Below are 23,909 nucleotides of genomic sequence, written 5' to 3' on the forward strand. Positions count from 1 at the left end.
TATTTGCAGTGAGACAGTGCAAGGGACAGCATGGTGGAATGATGAGGTGAAACGAGCTGTGGAACAAAAGAAGAAGGCATATAGTGAATGGTTAACAAGCAGAGGTAGGAGAGAAGATGAGAGAGAGAGAAGAGAGAGGTATATGTGAGCAGGAGAAGGGAGGTGAAGAGACTGGTGAAGGAGAGTAAAAAGAAAGTGGATGAAGAGTTTGGGAGGAATCTGAGTGTGAAATGGAGGGAGAGTAAGAAATTGTTTTGGAAGGAGGTAAAGAAAGTAAGGCAGTGTGAAAGTGGAAATAGTAGGGGAGTGAAAGATATGAATAATAGATTGTTGGTGGAGAAGTGAGAGAAATTGAGGAGATGGAAGGAGCACTTTGAGGATTTGTTGAATGTAGAAAGTGAGAGCAGTGCGAGTATAAGTGGCTGGGGAATGGCTGGGAGAGGAAGAGATGAGAGGAGGGAGGAAGAGATCAGTAGGGCGGAAGTAGTGGAGGCAATGAAGGAGATCAAGTTGGGAAAGGCCCAAGGAATTGACGGAGTGTGTGGTGAAATGCTGAGGTATGGGAGTGAGATTGTTGTGGAGTGGATGTGGAAGTTGTGTAGATTGGCTTGGGAAGAGGGAAGGGTTCCAGAGGACTGGAAATCAGGTATAACTGTTCCTTTATACAAAGGAAAAGGGGAAAGAGAAGCATGTGGTAACCATAGGGGTATTTGCCTTCTAAGTGTGACTGGTAAAATATATGGTAGAATACTCATTGATAGGGTTAGGCATATAATAGAGGAGCTAGTTGGAGAAGAAAAAGGGGGATTTAGGAAGGGAAAAGCGTGTGTAGATCAGATATTTGTTCTAAGATGTTTAGTGGAGAAGTATCTAGAGAAGGGAAGGAAAGTGTATGCTGCCTTCATGGACTTTGAGAATGCTTATGACAGAATAGATAGGCAAGGTATGTGGAAGGTATTAAGAATATATGGAGTGGAGGGGAACTTAGTGAGTGCTGTGAAGAGTATGTACGAGGGAGCTAGGGCTACGGTGCGAGTGGGTGGTGAACTGAGTGAGTTCTTTTATCTCAATGTAGGACTGAAACAGGGTTGTGTGATGTCTCCATGGCTGTTTAATATATACGTGGATGGGGTTGTAAAGGAGGTGCAAGGTAGGGCAGTGGATGTGGGGGTGGCTCTAATGAATGAGGGTGAGATTTGGAAGATTCCATTGCTGCTGTTTGCTGATGATACAGTATTGTTGAGTGAAGATGAATGGGAGTTGCATGGTTTGGTGAATGAATTTGGGACAGTGTGTAGGAGGAGGAAGCTGAAAGTTAATGTAAACAAGAGTAAAGTTATGGTGTTTGAGAGGAATGAAGTCACAGAAAGTACAATGAGTTGGATGGCGAGGATATGGAGAATGTGAGTGCATTCAAGTACTTGGGTAGTGTGATGAGTAAGAATGGAACTTTGGGGGATGAAGTGCATGAAAGGGTACAGCAGGGAAGGAAGGTTGTTGGTTCACTGAAAGCAGTGATGAGAAATAGGGAGGTAAGTATGGAAGTTAAGAAGTCACTGCATGATAGTATTGTGATCCCTACCCTGACGTATGGAAGCGAGGCGTGGACCTTGCTAGAGGGGAACAAGTCAAGAGTGAGAGCAGTGGAAATGAGTTACTTGATAGGAGCATGTGGAGTGACATGGAGGGACAGGTTGACGAATGAAGAAGTGAAGGAACTTTGTGGGGTGGATGTGGATGTGGTTGAGAAGATTAGGAGAAATACACTGAGAGAATGGAGAATGACTGACTGACTAAGAGGGTGTATGTAGGTGAGGTGGAGGGAGGGAGAGGGAGGGGTAGACCGAGGATGAGGTGGAGGGATGGAGTTGAGAGGTATATGAGGGAGGGGGGAGTGAGTTGGGGGGAGAGTAGTCAAATGGTGGGTGACAGAGCAACTTGGAGGCATTTTGTCTGCGGCCACCCTTTGTGGGATTAGGGCGTCGGACTATAGATAGATAGATATAGATAGACAGATAGTATAGAAGGCTTGTGAGAAGGACCATAAGGTGTTTATGGCATTCATGGATCAGGAAAAAGCATATGACAAAGTGGACAGAGAAGGATTGTGGAAAGTTTTGCGCATGGACGGTGTAGAGGGTAAGCTGATAGGTGCCGTCAAGAGTTTTTATGATGGTAGTGAAGCATGTGTCAGGGTTAATGGGCATCTAAGTGAATGGTTCACAATTAGTGTGGGCGTGCGACAAGGTTGTGTGATATCCCCATGGTTGTTCAATGTATATATGGATGGGGTGATGAGAGAAGTGAAAACACGAGTAATGGGGAGAGGGATGGCATTGGTAATGAAGGGTGATGGATGGAATATTTCAAATTTGTTGTATGCTGATGATGCAGTACTGCTTGCAAGTGCGGGATTGTACAAGAACTTGGTAGGCTAGTGCATAGTTTTGCTGATGTCTGTAATCGTCGTTCCTTGACAGTAAACGTAGAAAAGAGTAAAGTGATGGTTATTTAGAGAGAAGGTGAATCCCAGTGCAATGTAACAGTGAATGGAGAGAGACTGGAATTGGTGACAGAGTTCAAACATCTGGGTACAGTGATAGAAAAGAGAGGAAAATGTGCAAAAGAAGTTGAAAGTAGAGTAACACAAGGAAGAAAAGTGGCTGGTGTAATGAAGGCCTTGATAAGAAACAGAGGCTTGAGTGCTGCAGCTGCTCGAGGCTTACATGAAGGAGTGTTAGTGCCAACTTTAACATATGGATGTGAGACCATGGTGTGGCATGAAGATGAAAAGTCAAAAGTAAGAGCAGTGGAGATGGGACCGCTGAGGAATGTATGTGGAGTACAGAGGGTGGATAGGATACGAAATTATGTGATTCGTGAAAGATGCAGAGTGAGGAAGGCGGTGGACACCAGAATTGAAGACAGTGTACTGAGATGGTATGGTCATGTGGAGAGAACGGATAACAATAGAGTGGTGAAGAAGATATATCTGAATGAATTCGAAGGAGGGAGGAGGCGAGGTAGGTCAAGAAGGTGAAGAGATATGGTGGATGAATGTGTGAGGAAGAGAGGTTTGGAAGTTGGTGAGGCTAGGGAACTGACAGGAGATCGAGCTGACTGGATGAATTTCGTAAGGAAATATGCATGATCAGGGATTTTTGGCACCCCTTTTTAACGTGGCAACGTCTGGATTGACTCTGTCGGATACGATATGTGAAGCTACAGAATGTGGTGAATGTTTTTGGCGTATCCGATAGAGCCAGGATTCCGGGGGCTTGAATGATGAGTGAATGGAAGCGTGGCCCATTGGACTGGGCAATTTTGGGCTTTCTGGACATTGCTACTCCTCACCCTGCCCTTGGGTGGGAAAGGAGGTCCAGATGATGGTGATGATGATGATATATATATATAAGTAATCCCTCCAATATCCGATGTAATAGAGCCATAGGCAGGTCCAGATAGTGGTCCTGTTTGGATATTGGGCCCCATATTATGGACTTGTACTTATGGACCCTAACAGAGAAACACCTATATAACTCCCTCTGGACATGCATTGCACCTATTTAAGACCCAAATCACACCAATAAGGGACATAAAAGACTGAAATAAATGCAAAAGAACCATAAAATGAGGTTTTAGAGGTGAGTTTATACAATATTAAAAATACTGGGTACCTACAAGTCCCTGGCTCCTGGACTGGTTTGAACCGCCAGTTTGCAGTCCACAGTTAATCCTCTGCACTCTAAATTCTAATTTCTTAACACTGCACAACACTGTAAATTCCTGTGTGTTCTAGTAGTGAGGTATTGCAGTTTATTCACTGTTTATTCACAAAAAACAAGCACCTGTGACTTGCACTGCTGAGCATCTGCTCTCGATCAGAGTTAGGCTATGACTGTTGTTGATGGCGGGGTAACAGAGCTGCCAGATCGCAACAGCCACATTACAAATCTCCTCAACTTTCATTACCTAATTTAATTTTTCACTACCAAATTCGTAAAGCTAGCATTCATTCTTCACTAATTAAATATACAAGTAGAAATACATGTAATCACTCTCCTTATAATTAACACCATGTGGATTATTTTCGCGTTGTGTAGGGTAGCAGATTAATCAGAGAGAGCAAACAATCCACCATCTCCATCCTGTGTATCCTCATACATGTGAAAAATCCATTTGGTAATGCATTATTCTGATTCATTACCAAACGAATTTTTCATTACCAAATTCGCCCACACTTGGTAATGAAATATACCAAATGGCATCCCTGACAGGGGAGGGGGGAGGGGGGAGGAAGGAAGGGGTGAAGGGACCATGGTGTAACAGCTGTTCGGTGCCAGGTGGCAATTTAAAATTACGGGTGGGAAAAAAGTCAGATTTTTTTCGAATTTTTGCGGTTCTTGGCCCATTTGGGGAATATTGGATCCCAGGATGATTATGTCCGGTTAGTGGGGATGTTCGGATATTGGGGGATTACTACAGCAGATTTATATATATATATATATATATATATATATATATATATATATATATACATACATATAGGGTTCACACCTCACCGAGGTAATAAACTTTGGGAGTGTTCACCCGGCCACGTACTGCATTGTAGGACATAAGGGGTGCTGTGGTTGAACCAGTGCAGCTTACTATAAAAGTATGCTTGCACCCAATCGCCGAAATGCGGGCCGATTACACTTGGTTCACAGACTACACATACATCCAAAGCCACTCCAACACTATAATTACACTTACTGTACAAGCATTTCTCACCCTACATACAATCTCTACCAGACCGCCTAAGCCACTTGGTAGCTCCATTGGCTGTATCGTCCCGACTTCAGTCGGGATAGGGCAGTCCTACAGTGGATACTCAAACGGATGATGATGATATACTGTATATATATATATATATATATATATATATATATATATATATATATATATATATATATATATATATATATATATATATATATATATATATATATATATATATATATATATATATATATATATATATATATATATATATATATATATATATATATATATATATATATATATATATATATATATATATATATATATATATATATATATATGTATAAATATAAGGAAGAATGAACCAAAGGCCACGAGCCTGCAATAACTGTTCCCTCCTACAGAAAAACAAAATACAAAAGAGAGCCAGACTGAAGATCCGATCATTTCGAAATGCCTGGACACACTGCGTTTGAAAGACTAGAGGTCATAGGAAGCAGGAAACACAGACAAAGGGAGACATTTCCAGAGCCGACCCGTTGCATATGTGAAGGACTGGGAGCCACGGCCAACTATTGCATTAGAGAGTTGGACAGAAAAGGGATGAGAGTTTACTGCTAGACGGGTGCTACGTGCCCTTCGTAGAGGTGGAATACATGCAGACAGTCCAGAGGAATAGTGACCATTGAAGCAGCAATAGAAAAGAGATAAAGATGCAACAGTGCGACGAAGAGACAGAGGTTGAAGGGAATCAGTAAGAGGAGAAGAGTTTATGAGACGAAAAGCCTTTGACTCCACCCTATTGAGAACCTCCCCACACAAGAGAGTTGTACTCCACACAGGGGCGGATAAAACCCTTGTGTAGAGTCAACAATTGCGCAAGGGAAAAGAAGGAATGGAGTCGCCTTAGCACACCTAATCTCTTAGAAGCAGATTTTACAAGAGATGTAATATGATCTTTCCAAGACAAGTCCCTAGTAAATGAAACCCCAAGCAATTTCAAGGATGATGCAAGATTAAGCTGAATATTATCAAGCATTAGCGGGTACACCTGTGGAAGATTTTGTCAGGTTGACAGGTATAAGAACTGAGTCTGACTCATCAAAAACAAGATTTCTACCCCAGTCAGAGATACGAGCCAAGTCAGACCTTAGGTGTGCTACAGCCTCATCCCCTACTCGTTGAAGCAACTACTGAGATGGACGTTGTGGGAACCAAATGGAAAGGTGAAGGGTGGAGTCATCAGCGTACGAGTGGATAGAGTTAGATGTACAGCTTAGAAGGTCACTGATGAATAAAAGGAAGAGAGTTGGTGATAGGACAGAGCCCTGAGGAACACCACTCTTGATAGATCTACAAGAAGAACGATGGCCGTCTACAACAGTGGCTATAGAGAGACTAGAAAGGAAGCTAGACATGAAGGCACAGATAGAAGGACAGAAACAGTAAGAAGACAGTTTGGAAATTAAAGATTTATGCCAGACTCGACCAAAAACCTTTAAGATGTCAAGTGCGATAGCAAAGCTCTCACCAAAGTCAAGTAAAAATTGACTCGAAAACTTTTGAGATACAGGATGTTAAACCAATTGGACGATAGTTAAAGGGTTGGGAACGGTCACCCTTCTTTGGGACTGGCTGAATGAGAGCAAACTTCCAACAAGAAGGAAAAGTACAAGTTGATAGACAAAGGAGAAAGAGTTTTCATAGGCAGGGTGTAAGCACAGAGGCACAGTTCTTGAGAAAAACAGCAGGGACTCCATCAGGCCCATATGCCTTGTTAGTATTGTGGCCTGTAATGGCAGAAAATGCATCAGCTGAAGAAATTTTAATATTAGCTATGAGGAAGTCAGAGCGGGGAAGTAATGAAGGAACAGCACCGGTGGAATTGGAGGAGAAAGTCTGAGTTTAGAGATCTGCTTTATCAATAGAAGAAATAGCTACAGAGCCATCAGAGTAGAAAAGACGAAGGAAGGATGATGAGGTAAAGTTGTTTGAAAGGTTTTTGGCAGGGTGCCAGAAGGAGTGGGAAGAATTCATGTTGGAGAGTTGAGAGCATTTAGCAGACCCATGAGGAGCTGTAGCATGATTCCAGGCAGAAACATATAAAAGATGTGATTCAGGGATGGGTTGGCTCTGGTACCTTTTATAGGTCCTCTCCTAGTTGCGGACAGCATTAGCACAAGCGTGATTAAACCAAGGTTTTCTTGCATTAGTCAGAGGATATGAGAATGGAATGTATGCTTCCATGCCCGAGAGAATAACCTCTGTAATGCGCAAGGCACACTCAGATCACTCCCGGCCATGGAAGCAATAATCATTCCAGAGAAAACCAATAAGTACTGCCTGAGGGCCCCCCAATCCGCAGGTCCAAAGCGCCACAGACGACGTTTCTTTGGAGGGTCCAAGGGCAGTACTGGAGCGATAGGACAGGTTAAAGTGATAAGGTTGCGATCAAAGGAGCCCAACGGAGAGAAAAGATTAACAGTGTAAGCAGAAGGATTAGTTGTAAGGAAGAGGTCAAGTATGTCTGAGCTCTCTCCAAGGCGATCAGGGATATGGGTAGAATGCTGTACAAGCTGCTTTAGGTCACTGAGGATAGAAAAGGTGTAGGCTTGTTCACTAGGTGGATCAGTGAAAGGACAGGAGAGCCAAAGGTGGTGTTGAACATTGAAATCTCCTAGAATGGAGATTTCAGAGAAAGGAGAAATGGACAGAATGTGTTCCATCGTAGAAGTAAGATAGTCGAACAATTTTTGATTGTCAGTAGAATTAGGAGATAAGTAAACAGCGCAGGTATATTTAGTCAGAGAGTGACAGGAAAGCCGAAGCCAGATTGTAGAGAATTCAGAAGAATCGAGTTCAGGAACACGGGAGCAAGATAAGTCGTTGCGTATTTACACACAATAGCCACCAATGACTTTGAAATGAGTATAGAGAAAGTACGAGGAAGGAGAAAAATCTTTGCTGTCAGCTGCCTCAGACACCTGAGTCTTTGTCAGGAGCAGAAGGTGAGGTTTAGAGCAGAAGTGGTGTTCGACTGACAGAAAGTTAGAGGAAAGGCCGGGAATGTTGCAGAAATGAAGAGGAAGTGAGTCAGACTGTTGTTCGAGGCATCTCGCTGAGTCGTCACTGGGAGAGGGGTAGATGGGGGCATTTATGGTCCCCTACCTCCCCCCGAGACTCCGAGGCTTGGTTATTCTGTGCCATTATTATTTTTTTTTTTTTAAATTTTGAAAAGGAAGTGTTGTATGTACTGTGCATGTAGACTGGTGTTGACATTTAGAGAAACTTGTATTGGAGAGCATGTTGTCAACTCTCTGTGTTATTGAAACACTGAAAAAGTTCAGGAAAGGGGGATGGTCAGGAACTAGTCCCAAAGGCTGATGAAAAGGGAGCTCCAGCTCTTCCTGTCATCAGCTTTCCATCAACTTTGGGAGTACTGCCCTGCTCGACTGGTGCTACTGTGTGTGTGTGTGTGTGTGTGTGTGTGTGTGTGTGTGTGTGTTCTTACCTAATTGTTCTTACCTAATTATATCTTTACAGGAATGAGTCAAGCTCGTACTGTCCCGTGTCTTAACCCGCGCCTTCCCGAGGACGTACTTCCACGTCCTCACGTTTTGTCACAGCTAATCCCGAGGACGTACTTCAACGTCCTGCAATTGCAAGGTTCATAATTTCCACAATTTTCAATTTTCGCGAGTCATTTTTGGTACGTATACACGGGACACCTGCCTCAACAAGATGCCAGGCAGAGACAATGCCTTACCCAGCATGACCTCCTCCCCCCCCCTTGCATGCCCTTTTCTCAGCAATTCACCTGTTATCAGTGACCTGGCCAGTATAGCCATGTCATGCCACGGTACGAAATTCAGGGCCAGAGTGATTCCCCAATCAATGACAATGTGGAGGACAAACTTTACATAGCATTAGAGGAAGAAACAGTTAGAAATGATGATCAGGTAATGTGGCAAAAAAAGGTCAGGTATTAGTGAGTGAAACAATGCTTATAATGCCTATATTACTGTTTGAAAACCAATATACTTTTGTACTACGTATAAATTCGTAACAGTAAATAAATAAATACTGTTTATGAGTGGTGTGAAATAGTTATCCTCCCATAGAACTCGTTTTCTTTGGTGCCAGCCTGATAGAAAACCCAGTAAAGTAAGGAGGCTCTCCTACCTGTAATGAGTATTTTAAACCTCAGGTGAGCGATTTCTCTATGAATTTTCATTGTTTCTCACTAAAAGCGAAAGTTTTAGCAAAAAAAAAAAAGGTCGAAAATTGCCCGGGATTGGGGGGTACCAGTGGTCGAAAAGTGGCCGGGACGGGGCGGGTTAAACCATATTTATCGTACATATCCTTAAATTTGTGAATTGTTTTGGCACACACTATTTCATTCGGTAGTGCATTCCATTGATCAGTTGCTCTGTTCGGGAAACTGAATTTCCTTACGTCTTTATCACCTCTCTTCCTATGCAGTTTTTTGTACTGTCCTCTTGCTGATGATTCTCCATATGTTAAGTAATCATTTATGTCTATTTTCTCCTTCCCTGATATGCACTTATATAGCATTATCATGTCACCTCTTTTCCTTCTCGCCTGTAGTGTTGGTAGATTCAGTTTATTTAGTCTTTCTTCGTAGATTAGGTCCCTTAAGCTTGGTATCCATCTTGTAAGCGCCCTTTGAACTTTTTCAATCTTGTCTATGTGTTTTTTGAGATGAGGACTCCAGACTACTGATGCATATTCCAGGGTTGGTTTAATGAATGATGTTATTATCCTTCTTAGCATGTCTTCATTTATGTATGTGAATACTATTCTCATATTTGCAAGCAGTGTATACATGTTCCGTACCTTCTCGCTGATGTGGTCAGCCGGAGATAGTCTGTTATTGATAATCACACCTAGGTCCTTCTCTCTTTCTGATGTGTATAGGGTTTTATTTCCTAACTTATGATCCCAATCAGGTCTTTTTCCACTTTTACCAAACTTGATTACATGACACTTGTCCACATTGAATTCCATTTGCCATGTATTACTCCATTCATGAAGTTTATTTAATTCTTCTTGTAGCTCTTTACAAGAGTCTGTGTTAGTAATTCTCCTTTGTATTTTTGCATCATCTGCAAACATATTCAGATAGCTCTCATTTCCAGTGTTAGTGTTTATATCATTTATATACACTAAAAACATGATTGGTGCCAGCACTGAACCCTGTGGTACTCCACTAGTCACTTCTTTCCATGATGAGTAGTTTCCTCTTAGTACTGTTCTCATTTCTCTTTTTATGAGAAAATCTTGCATCCAACAAAACAGTTTGCCTCGAATTCGTCCTTGATGGTACAGTTTCCATAAAAGTCTTTGGTGTGGTACTGTGTCAAAAGCTTTCTTGAAATCTAAATAGATACTGTCCACCCATCCTTCTCTTTCCTGTATTGTGTCTGTTACTCTGTCATAGTAGCTTAACAGATTAGTAACACAAGATTTTCCTTTTCTGAAACCAAACTGTCTTTCTGTTATCATACTGCGTTCTTCTAGATGATTTACCCAAGCTTTTCTTATAAGCTTTTCTAATACCTTGCTTACAACACTGGTCAGTGATACTGGTCGGTAGTTGAGTGGATTTTGTCTATTTCCTTTCTTGAATAAGGGGACAATATTTGCTTTTTTTTTTTTTTTTTTCCAAATATCAGGTAGTTTACCTTGACTCAAGGATTTCTTGAAAATTAAAAATAATGGTTTACTTAATCCTTTGCACATTCTCGTAGTACCCAACATGAAATTTCATCAGGACCACTTGCTTTTCCTCTGTCTAATTTACTTAACTTCTCCTGTATTACTTTTTCTGCTATTTGTATATCTGGTAGTATGTGTGGACATGCGTATTCCACATAGTCCCCCTCAAAAATTTTTTCTTCTGTAAAAAGTAATTGGAAATTCTTATTTAGTGCTTCACAAATATCTTTCTCTTGTGTATAAGTGATTCCCTCGTCCGTAATGGATTGTATTATATCTTTTACTTTGATTTTGCTTCTGATGTAGCTGTAAAACAGCTTTGGTTGATCACTACTTTTATTTATTATATCCTTCTCAAACTGTTTTTGGGCTTCCCTCCTTATTCTTATATAATCGTTTCTTGCCTGTTTGTAATTATTATAATCCCTTTCACTATTTTGTCTTCTGTATCTATTCCACAACAAATATCTTCTTTCTTTTGATTTTTTACATTCTGTATTGAACCATTTCTGTATTTTCTTATCTGCTTCTTTGTGCTGTGGGATGTACTTCTGGACTCCTATTTCATATAATTCACAGAATTTTTTATATACAGCATTTAAATCTTGTCCTCTAAGCTCATTTTCCCAATCAACTTCTAAGAAATACTTCTTTAGGTCTTGATAATTTCCCTTTTTATAATTAAGGCTCTTTTTGTAACTTTCATTGCTGTTTACTATGTCATATGCTATCCTGAAGTTGTAATTTAGTACTGCATGATCGCTTTTGCCGAGTGGAGGGTGATATATTAAACTGTCAATATCATTTTCTTGCCTAGTAAATATTAGATCTAGCACTGAATGTACATCGAGTCCTCTTTTTCTGGTGGTTTCCCTCACATGTTGCGTTAGGAAAAACTCTTGCACGAGATCCAGGAGCTTTTGGTCCCAACAGCTTTCTTGGCGAATTATATCTAGAGTATTCCAATTTATATTTGTATTAAAATCTCCAGTTAGTATAATTCTTTCCGATTTCTCTTCCATTATATGTAGTAATGATCTTAAACTCTGAATTGTACCCTCTGCCAGGTCCTCATATTCATCTCTTTCCCATGTGTTTGATCTGGGTGGCATGTACAAATTGGCTACAATTACTTTCTCTTCAGATGTGTTGATCTCTACTGCAATCAGTTCTACTTGTGATGGCATATCTAGTTTTATTTCATTGACTTAGATTTTTCTTAGTTAATATTATAATTCCTCCTCCTTTTTTTAAATTTCTGTCTCTTCTCCATATGTTGTATTCCTCTAAGTTTAGTATGTCACTGGATATCTTTGGTGTTAATTTTGTTTCAGTTAGGTATATTATTTGTGGTTCATTTTCTCTGACATAATCATTCATCTCTAGTAATTTAGATACCATTCCATTCACATTTGAGTACATCAACTTTATCATCTTGTTTATATACTTGTCATGATATGGTTTTACTACCTTCCTCCTTTTTATTCCATCCTGTTTGTGTACCACTTTCGTTCCTGCAATCCTATTACTTTGTAAAAAAAAATATCTTCTTCTCCTCTTCTGATCTTCCCTCATTTTTTGTTTTTGCTTCCTCCCTCTTCTCTTTCTGTAATTCCAGTTCCTCTTGTGTAAGGCATCTTTTTATCCATACATTTTTGAACTCCTCTTTTTCCATAAGATTCTTTGCATTTTTTAGTATCTCCTCCACAGTGTTTACACTCTGGAAAGTCACCTTTAGAGATCTTGTCCTGCTTTTCTCGTATTTCCCTAACCTTTTGTGTTCTGCTTTTCTCGTATTTCCCTAACCTTTTGTGTTCCTCTATGTCTTTACTACAGATTTCCTTTGATACTTCTTTCAGTAAGCTCATTACTTTTGCCATCTCCTTTTTGTCTCTTGTGATCTTGTTTTTTACTTCTTGATCTTCTATACCAGTGATTACTATAGATTTGTTTATATCTACTGAATCTCTGACTAACTTTGGATTGTTTTGGATTATTCTTTTCACTTCCTGTTTAATGCTTTTTTTCCTCCACCCTTGTTTCTAAGTCTTTCTTTACCTTCACTATTTCAGCATAAGTGGTTTCCACATCATTTTTGTAGCTTTGCACAGCTTCATTCACCTGTGTTATCTTCTCAATATCACTGCTTTGGTCTATCAGACTGCTTACTTGCCTAATTGCCTCTGTGTCATTTTTGAACTCTTCCATAACACTCTCGTGACTGACTACTGTACTTGCCATTTCACTCATTTTCTTCCTAAGTGTACTCAGTTCCACTGTGGTTGTATCTTTCTTGTTGGCCTCTCTTCCTAGTTTTTCTATTTCTTCCTTTTGCAAGTGCATCTGCTTCTTTATTTCATCAATTTCATTTTTGAAAGCCATTTCTAGTTTGTGTACATGTTCAACCAGTCTATTGTGAGTCTCCACTTCAACCAGTTCTTGGTAGAAATCATCATTTTGCTTTTTACCTTTATCCCTTTTGTTTTCCAAATTTGCTTTACTAAAGTATGTATCCATTTTGCGATACTAAAAGTACAGAGTATTTACTTACATTCCCCGTGCTGCTGTAGTCTAAACAAACCTCAGCTGACTGAGCGCATTCTTTCGTGTTGGTTCTCTTTTCTGTTTGAACAAGTCTTGTTTAAACTTTTTTTTTTTCTTCTTATAATGAAAAATCATTTAGCCTAACCTGGTACAGAGCTTGATTCATATAAAGATACTAATTTAGGTAATGCCACTGGCCGTGTTGGTTCGGTACGGAGCTCCGATTTCGCACGTCTGCCTCCTTTGACTCCCCCTGTGTGTGTGTGTGTGTGTGTGTGTGTGTGTGTGTGTATATATATATATATATATATATATATATATATATATATATATACACACACACAAAAAGAGGAAAGAACCAAAGGCTAGAAGCTCGCAAATTATTCCCTCCAAGAAATAAATAACAGGAAAACATGGAGACAAATTCAAAATGTAAAGAGAATCTAAACGGAATTAGTGCGTTCTGTGTGTGTGTGTGTGTGTGTGTGTGTGTGTGTGTGTGAGAGAGAGAGAGAGAGAGAGAGAGAGAGAGAGAAAGCACTAACTCCGTTTAGATTCTCTTTACATCTTGAATTTGTCTCCATGTTTTTCTGTTATTTATTTCTTGGAGGGAATAATTTGCGAGCTTCTTGCCTTTGGTTCTTTCCTCTTTGTATATATATATATATATATATATATATATATATATATATATATATATTTGTTGGAAGGTCTAAGGATCTTCCAAGGCATGACCTATTTTTAGAAAAAACGATAAGGTCAAGGTCACGTGAAAATGTGAACTTAAGCTTTTATCATATTAAGTGGAAGGGTTGAGGGTATGGTAAGGGTAAAGTGATTCAACCTTGAGAACAGTCATTGGATGGTCAGTTTCACAGTACAGAGTTACATGCCTGGCTCTATAACTCAAACATCTTTCGTTCAGTCTGGATCAAAATTTGTGAAAGGGTTGAAGCTCAGGCAAGGGCGAATTGACCCTGTTCTAAGAACACTAGGTCAAAGATCAAGAGCATAAGGATATATCAACTCAAACAGTTTTGCTTTAGTTTGGACGAAACTTTGATGATGGGTTGAGGGTAAGACAGATAAACACAGTGATTCTTTTTTGAAAACAATCAGCTGAGGGTCAAGATCGAACGGCAAAGTCAAATGTATAGTCCTTAAAACAACTGTAGTGTGCGGTTGTACCCTCCAATTCTCTCTGTCTATCTCTCCGTTCATCTCTTTCTCTCTCTTTCTCTCTACTGTGTCCGAATCTGGGCATACAGACAAGGTATAAACTGATCTAAATTGGCGCTTTATCCTAACTATGGACAAAAACATGAAAACTTGCAGAGAAGCATCTTCGTCGCATGACTTTCTTAGCGATATATATTGCACATTACACCTGAACATTCTCTTGTATGTGACTCATATCACTTTTAATAATGGCATAGTTTGCGTCATTGACAAACAAGAGGACACTTAAGTGTAACATGCAGAATAAGTTGAGGTATCTGAAGTCACTCATAATGCGATTCTAATTGGCTGTTCGTCTTAGGGGAGCAGCTGACGTCTATGATGTGGGACATGTTCGTGGGGGGAATGGAAACCACGTCTTCCACCCTCAATATGGGCATCAAGCTACTGGCAGAAAATCCAGACGTCACCAAGAAGATGCAGGACGAGCTGGACGCCGTGGTGGACAAGGGTACACTGCCCAGTTTTTCTGATATGGAACGGTGAGTAAATTGAAAGAAGAAAATGGCAGTGAATGATGTGATTTCCCGTATATATAAGTACAGGTGGTTTACAAAAAAGAAAAAAAAAAAGAAAAAAGGAGAAGTATCTCTCAAGTACATCGATATTCATACCGAGGTTCCACAAACTGTGTCATTCCCCTTTACAACACAAGAATGTGTGAACAATACAAGTATGAAGTACTCATTGCAGATCATTATGAGTGAATTATTTCAATTATGGTTTGCCAGCTACTGAATCCAACCAGCATCATCTGGCCTGATCCATTAATGTGTTTCTACACCTACCTCATAACTGGCAACGTGGACCCAGCTTCAAGAGCATGCGAGACTTTGATTTTTTCGTATAAAATCCGGTAGAAGTATTGTCTTCTGTTTAAGCTTTAGTAAACTTTGGTACCCAGTGCTCGTCGAACAACAAATTAAGAGAGGCGGATGTGCCTTGTTGGTTAATTGTCTGGCTGTCCCCTGACGTTTAACGACGTTCAATTTCCTTCTACAAACAATAATATACGACTTTGTGATTTCATGATATCAAAACTTAAGATTCATACAACCAGGATTTAGACTGCCTTAACCTTACTGCCTACCTGCCAGATTACCTACCTACTAAATCACTTACCTTCACCCCACTACCTACCTACCAATCAACTCATCCTCTTCAGCCTGTCTACACACCCCTCACCTCTTCTGCCCCTATCCCCCTTTCCCTCGTCTCTCACACCTCACGCCTTTCCCCTTCTGCCCCTCTCTTCTTCAGCCCCTATTCCCTCTTAACCTCACGCCCTTACTCCTTACCCCTTACCATTACCCCTCCCGCATTATATACATCAGCCCCTGTCCTAGCCTTTCTCCCCTCACCCCTTTTTACCGTACGCCTCACTGCTTTGGCCCCTCTCCCTTATTCAACTCCCCAGTCAAGAAATTATCTTACCCCTTACCCCTCTTTGCCTTACACCTCACCCCTCTCCCCGCTACAGCCTGCCCTACATCCAGGCCACCATACATTAGATACAGCGGGTGTTCAACTTCACTCCCTATTCCGTGCCTCACTATGTAACCGCCGACTGCACGCTGAGCGGCTACTACATCCCCAAAGGTAGGTGCAGTAAAGAGTACAATAGCTTTCATCAGGTACGAGTAGCTGCTTGATGGCTTGAACACTGACTAAAATTCCCTGGAGTTGTGAAAGAGAATACCAAACTAGCCACGACCGTGGCACGACTAATGGTGACTTTATTAACACTGTCAGGTGTCTGTGATTTACTCAGTTCAGTAAAAATCTTCTGGCGGTAGCTGGCATGATATACCGGTACCAGAGTTGCTTCAGCCATGAGAGATTTATTGAAATTTCCAGGCATTATTTTGCTGATAAAAGGCGGAACTAAAAATAAACTCATCTGGTAACGTGATTTATTGGTTTAGTCTTTCTACCTCTAATGGATTTCGTTAACCTTCTGGAAGGTTTCTTGCAGTGGAGAACAATACTAGTTGTAGTAGTAGTAGTAGTAGTGACGGTAGTAGCAGCAGTGATGGGAGTAGTATTATTAATAATGATGATGATTGAAGAAGTAGTACTAGTACTAGTAGTAGTGGTAGTAGTAATAGTAATAGTAGTAGTAGTAGCAGTAGTAATTTCATTCCATTTCTTTTCTTTGTTTCGTAACACAATTACATAGGCATAGATGTTATAAGATTATATTATGCCATATATGTTGTACTTGTCATATTTGGTACATTCTTTGGAATATCAGTGCCCACTTCTAACCAGTCTAACTCCAGCCTTAAACTTACATACAGTATTATGGTTAATATACATGATAGCATTTTGATTTAATCAAATTGATCAGTTTTTCTTCGCATCTGTATATGAGTAAAAAAGAATAAGCTGATAATCTACTGCACTGTATGAGTGTGATAAAAAAAAAAAAAAAAAGGTTATTAAATAATGTGCAACATTATGAGATTATAATAATTAAAACAAAAATGAATCTCAATGCTGTACAAGTTGATTTTTTTTTTTTAATTGCTACTGAAGAGACCAAGTGATAATGTTACAAATATTTAGATAATGATAAAAAATCTATAATGAAATTCATAAGAATTATAAGAATAAAAAAAAAAAAACACTCACTAGAAATAAATTATAGGAAAGAATAAATATAAACAATAAGAATGTAAAAGTACAAAGTAAAAAATTTTAAAATTCATTCAGTAAAAACTACTTTAAAAGCTTCAAATTAATAAAAAAGATAATAAAATAACCATGAAGAATAATAATAGCTAAAAAAATAGACAGTAAATAATACAAAATCCACACTGCAGAAAAAGGAGGTATATTAAAAAGTTTTTTTTTTTTTTAAACAAAACAAAAACTAAATGAATGCCATACCACAATAACAAATGCACTAATATCCATAGAAAATAAAAGGACATCGCCTGTCCTTATGTCTTTGTATCTAAATTATACGAGAGGTTAGGATATCCAAGGTTTCTCCAAGGATATCTACTCTATAGTCCTTTCTGAACAGGGTAACAACACTGTTGATCAGCATGCCATTGAGTAAATGGAGAATATTACTCTTGATATGAGGATTGTGAACTTTCATTAGTCTCTCGACATACCTTGCTTGGGTCAGAGTTACGTGATGTCTTACTAATAACAAATTGCAGATTCTGGCTGTAATATGAGTATTAGCGTTTATGGGAACACCGGTCATTCATTTCAAAGCTTTACTGAATGCGACTTCGAAGCATTTTAAAATATTTGCTTAAAACCTGTATAACAATTCCCCAGTGGAAAGCCATAACTTGGAAGGCAGTAGAATTTACACAAATATAAAGAAGTATCAATACTGACATGCTTAAAAAAAAAAAAAAAAAAAAAACAGTTAAAAGAAGCATAAAAAATATTAAGGCTAAAATTTATACCATTAAAATATTAAAAATTATATAAAGTATGATGACCCAGATAATTATAACACTGTACCACTTCTATCTAATTATTTTTAAGTTTTATGAATTCACTGACAAAAGACTTTTGATTAAAATGAATGCATTTTGACTTGCTTTTGTTGATAATCAAGTTATGATCATCCAATGTGGAACACAACAATGTATACAAGCTCACCAAGTCTGCGAATGACCCAGAAAGAAGTACTCATTTGTGTATACTAAGTATACTAAGATATATAACTTGAATATGCCAGTTTTACATACCAAGTGACAGTTAAGACTTCATTTACTAAGTCATTAATATAAAAATTAACAAGAAAAGGTGTAAGAGCTCCTCCATGTCTTACCTCTTGATCTATGTAGCAATGCTTGCTGCTGCTGCCCTGACATGTAATATTTGCCTTTTGATTCCTTGAGTAATGTGTAACAAAGTAATATCAGTGGGAATATTAGATATTAATAATTTTTCCCCAAGTTTTAGATGATCTACTTTATCAGAGGCTTTACTCAAGTCCACAAAATACCTAAGACAAGGATTTAAAATATGTTAAGAAATGAGGACAGCATTACTGGCCTGTAATTCAAGGAATCAGTGACATTTTTCTTGTCTTTGTTTTATCGGGGTAATAGTACCCTTCAGCAGAGCATTAGGGAGACAACTGCGAATAAAACAAATATATAAAAAATTACAGTAGCAAGGATGTGTAAAAAGGCCGCTGATGCATGTTTTAACAATTTTGAGTGAATGCCATCAAGGCCAACGTCCATACTGAAGCTACAAATTACATTTTTGAGTGACTGTGCCGAAGTTCGGAAGTGAAATTTTTCTCTTTCTGGCCACTGAGTTTTCAAGTCAGTAATGAAGGCATTGTCAATTCTTGTATCAAACAGTTGACCCTATATACTCCCTCTCTTTTCCTACATCTTCCCCAAACTTACATTTGTCCCTGTAAGAAAACTTTTGCGTGATTGATAGGCACATCTCCTTGTGTTCATTTATATTACAATCATTTAAGGCATTTATAAAAGGTCTTCTACTATGTATCAAGGCATCATATTTTTGTGTGACTAGTTCTTTGGTACTTGTCACCCAACTTAAGTACAGTAATCACTCGATTATCAGGATGCTCCAAAACCGACATAATGTTAGGTCTTGTCTCTATTATTTCCGTATCCAGATTATTTTGTTTTTATCCGAACATAACATTTCCGACATCGCCGATTGGGTGACCTACAAATTCAAAGAATCGGTTTGGCGGCCGGCTGGCCTCTCTGGCCATGCACAGGTAATAGACCCTAACCCACCAGCTGAGCAAAAGTGGCTGTCCTCATCCTCACTAAATGGTCAGTGTCCCCTGGCCGCCCAATTCACTCAGATGCTACCAGCCACGTGTAATACAGATAACCCACAAGCTGAGCAAAAATGGTCGTCCACCTCCTCAACGAATGGTCAAAGTCCCCTGGCCATCCAAATCACTCTGAGGCTCCCGGGTAAGAGAGGTAGTCTACCTCCCTACCAAATGGTCAAATCACCTGGCCGGCCAGATTATTCAGACACTCCCTGAGACCACGATGTATGGGGGTCCAGTGTTGCTTCCACGTGTCAACATTTGCCTGGCCAAGTGAAATTGACTCTTGCACTCATAGGTCAACACGTGGCAACATTTGCCTGGCCAAATGAAATTGACTCTTGCACTCATAGGTCAGTTTGACACATCTTACTCATAGCCATGTGTGGGTAGAAACATGGCAGCACTGTGTTCATGTGGCAATATCACACTTCTGTTCCTGTCTTCCTCTCACGAGTGTGGATGTGCTTGGCCAAGTTGTAACCATGATTTCTTCCATTGCTGCATTTGTGGTGGTTCCCAACCTTCTGCAGGCCTTGAATTTCCTCTGTGGCTTTCTCGTGTATGTAATGATGGCCCCATCACATACCAAGAAGTGAAATAGGAAGGTTTTGACTCTTGAGAAGGAAGCGTGAGACACTGAGCAAGGTTGACACGGGCTGGACCACTTCATGCAGTCTATGGGAATATGATCTGGCCTGTTCAACATTGTCTGATATCAAGAAATCACGGGCCAAGGTGACTCAGTATGGACACAACTAGGGCAATGCCACTCGGAAGGGCAACTGAAGGTGATATCTCAGCCCTGTCAAGCTGCCATCGACCAGTTGACTTTGGTTTGGTTTCGCCAACAATGGGGTGCTGGTGTGCTTGTACATGGGGCTGAGCTGAAGGCGGCAGCCGAGATGTTTGCACACCTACACAATGTGCACAGCTTCAAGGCATTTGAAGTTTGGCTCTTCCAGTTCAAACTTCGACACGGACTTATTGGCTGTAAGACATATGGTGAGGCTTTAGAGGTGACAGCAGAGGATACTGAGCCGTTTTGCCAAAAAGTGCAGTGCCTGATTGAGGACGAGGGTCTCGCTCTCGGTCAAGTGTTCACTGCTGATGAAATTAGTCTCTTCTATCATTCCATGCCCACCAACACCCAGGTAGAAGAGAGGGAGAGGAGTGTGCCTGGTCAGTTGTTGTCTAAACAGCGTGTCTCGATTTTGTGCTGTGCCAATGCTAACGGGATGAACGACCTCAAGCCCGTTATTGTTGGACGTGCAAAGCAACCACGTTGTCTTCGTGGATTGATGGATAGCCTGTCTATTGTGTGATACCATTCTGTAAAGGCCTGGTGTACCTGTAAGATCTTCAGAGTTTGGTTCCATTGACCTTTGTCAAGGATGTTATCTGTTTTCAAACAGAGGAACATGGTATCCCTTGTGACCAGGTGCAGGCATTCCTAATCTTCGACAATGCCCCTGTACATTCATCCGAGACGGAATTGGTTGCTGATAACAGCTGTATCGGGTGCAAGTTTCTGTCACCTAATACGACGGCTCTCATTCAACCAAAGGACCAAGGTGTTATCGTGGCAGCGAAGAAACTATACCATCAGAGGTTACTTGATGATATGATGGTGCTGCTAGAGGACGAGCAATGGGTCAATAAATGTGGGGAGTAGACCTTGGAAAGTCTTCACTATTAAAACATCTAGACTGTGGTGTTCAGCTGGGCAAATGCTTGGAAGGAAGTCTATATCAAAACCCTTGAAAGCGGTTGGTCTCATCTCCTTCAGGGATGCGAGGCTTCACACAACTTTGAGAGATTTGATGAGGATTATTTCTGTATTCGTCTACGTACGGCAGGCGAGACCTGGACGTCAATGATGTGAGAGAGTGGTTGGATGACTGTCACGGGGGGCTGTGAGTTTATAAAGAATGCTTGAATGTTCCTTAAAAATAGAGACAAGGAATTGACTTGTGAAAATCAAGCAGTAAGTTTTATTTTATGCCGGCTTACTTCGTCGATTCTCTAAGGACGAGAATTTATAAATTTTCCCAACAGTACACAGCAGAAACTAATTACTCACACGTGCTGTTTGTGACTGTTAGCCTCTTGAGAAAGTGACTCCACCCCTAATCACTAACTTATGCTATTAATGATAAACAGGTTCTTGCCAGTGCATTAACTCCTGGCTGGCAAAACGGATTTAAGCATGATACAAAAGAACTGGCCTAAGTACCAGTTCTGAATAATGCAAAGCGTTTGTGCAAACTAGGAGCGGCAACTAAAATAAGCTTATTGTGGAGAAATAAAATACAAGTTTAATTACATTAAGCTCAAAGTAAAGAACTGTAAATTTATTAATTACAGTGAAATAAATTTACGTTACATGAGTCTCAAAAATGAATTCAAATAACAAGGAGAATACACTCACTCGCTCATTCAAAAGCTAACATACTAAAACCGACGAAAAAATGAAAAGAATTAATGGTCAGTGGAGGTGAGCTGAGCAAAAAGGACTGAACAACTGTGCAGGACATCGGATGCTGCAATTCGCTAAACCCTTTTCTCCAGTTCACTGTCTAGGTGGAGACTCAGGAACTCGCTGTACAATGGCGGCGTTGCCTTATGCTGGGCACAATGATCCTACTCTCATGACGACTCAAAGCTGACTAACTTCAAACTATGAAAGATGGCGAGGGATGACCGTGTTCGAACTTCAACGGTCAACAAAAAGAAAGTCAGCGATATACGTTCACAATAAATCACTTAGTGGAGGCACTAATGTCGTGCATAAGAATGATCACTTGGGAAACAGTGAGAAATGTTCTGAAAACCATCCCGATCGAGTGAATACGAGGATGGTTGAACTGAGTGATGCCCAATGGGAATTCCAGTAGAGTTCGTGGTTTTCCCACTTGGGTACTATGTCACGAATTTATAAATATGCTCACGTGAATTCGTGACATTATGCCCCATCAAAATCAAATTTTTCTTCAGAAAAAATTTTACGATATATATACATATAAATCCTAACTCAGTCACACAAGATTCACACTGTGGTGTGTGTACTATCGTGCTACAAGAGAAAATCACAGTCAACCATGAGCGTAAAAACCTCGTATTTATGTTAATAGAAGCAAGCTTGAGGAAAAAACTCCATGATGAAGATGAAAAATTCTGTACTCAGGTCAAACTGAGTAAAAAGTTCGCTACATTTACATTAACAACTAATTGTTATGTAGCGTGATGTATGTAATACACAGTGTAGGTGTGACAGTTGTGATGTAACTGTGTCTACGTGTAAAATTATGTAATGCAAATCAATAGTAATAAAGATGACGAGGCAGAAGAGAAGAGGCAACAGCATGCGGCAGAAATGATCAGCTGATCTGCACAACAATGCTACACCTGCCAGCTGCACCTGTGAAAGCAATCAAGGTGGAGCATCAAAAGTGTCAGTGCGACAATCTCTATTAAATTATAATTTCTCTGCCTAGCAGTCAGTATGTACGCTACAAAAAGAAAGCCATAGCCACAAATTTTAAGTGACAGCCAAGCTTTGTACATTCGAGGTCGCCGTGATTTTCGTATTGGATACATTATTAACCAGGAAATGTGGTCCCAAGACAGAATCTCAAAAGACCCTTATAGTTTACTGATTAAACCCTAAACCTACATTATTATTAACCAGGAAACGTGGTCAAACTGAGCAAAAAGACTGGGCACCTGTGCAGGACATCAAACGCTGCAATTCACTAAGCCAAGGGACCCAGCTTACTGGTTAAACCCTAAACCTACACTTACGATTAACATTAGCAAGCTGAGAATCCCTACGCAATCTCGGGCAGGTCACATTTTAACACCCATCGTGGGTGTGAACACTCATGTGGATAATGTGCATTCTCCGGGAATCCTCAGAGAGGCCCACAGCTCGAGACACCACAAGGTAATTCAAACACAGCCTCAGATTGTCCTTACGGGGTTCTCGAACTTCCCCATTAATCTACGGTACACATGTATATACAGGTCCTGGATGTAATGTGTCCTGTGGGATCAACGGGCGAGATGTCATGTCTGCACCCACATCACCACTGCCCTCTCTCTCAACTGATTCAGAGATCATGGGTGTGGATTCACACGGCACAGGAAGGACATGTCCCTGAATGGTGGTACATTGACACACATTGCAGGAATGCACAAAGCTATCTATTTCTTGTCCCATCCTTGGCCAGAAAAAGTCAGCACGGATATGGCCCTGGGTTTTCCTTTTGCCCATGTGACCTCCTGAGGTTGAACAATGACCCCATTCTAACACTGCTAGGTAATACTTAGCGGGAACGACAACCTGCAGTCGAACCTCGTCCTGGGGTGTTCGTGACTCATGGTAGAGCCGTCCTTGTTTACGAAGGAACTTGGCTTGACCTCCCCGTGAATACTTTATCACTCTACCCTCTTGTTTCTTCCGCACAGCAGCAAGTGTCGGGTCAGAATGTTGTTCTTGAACAACATCTTGGCTACAAATCGGATCTTGCGGCAATGCAATGGTCACCGGGGTGACACAGTTCAGAGCCTCGGCCATGGCCCGTGTTACTGTAGCCGAAGTCTGAGTAGCATCATCTATGATGCAACTATACTTGGCACCTGGAATATTGCCTATGATAAGGTTAAACAAAGGTTCTGGCATGACAATTGCGACTGTCGTACCAGTGTAAAATAGAGATACCACCTGGATACGTGCTTCAGGGAACAATCTCGCTGATCCATCAATAAGCTGAGCTTGGATCTGTCGACCTGTATACTTCTCAGCCTGAACTAGACT

The 23,909-nt window shown here is 40.3% G+C and overlaps 1 protein-coding gene across 1 annotated transcript in view; it reads left to right on the forward strand.

Annotated features, from left to right (window-relative positions):
• LOC145392425 (cytochrome P450 2J3-like) overlaps positions 1 to 23,909 on the forward strand; it is a 181,576-nt gene that overhangs the window by 77,312 nt on the left and 80,355 nt on the right. Inside the window, 2 exon segments of the mRNA XM_080266833.1 lie at positions 14,588 to 14,768; positions 15,767 to 15,885. Of these exon segments, the coding sequence (XP_080122959.1) occupies positions 14,588 to 14,768; positions 15,767 to 15,885 (300 nt within the window).

This window comes from Coenobita brevimanus, chromosome 22, assembly GCF_032717465.1.
Source record: "Coenobita brevimanus isolate Jiangsu-jjx chromosome 22, ASM3271746v2, whole genome shotgun sequence".
Taxonomy (NCBI): Eukaryota; Metazoa; Arthropoda; class Malacostraca; order Decapoda; family Coenobitidae; genus Coenobita; species Coenobita brevimanus.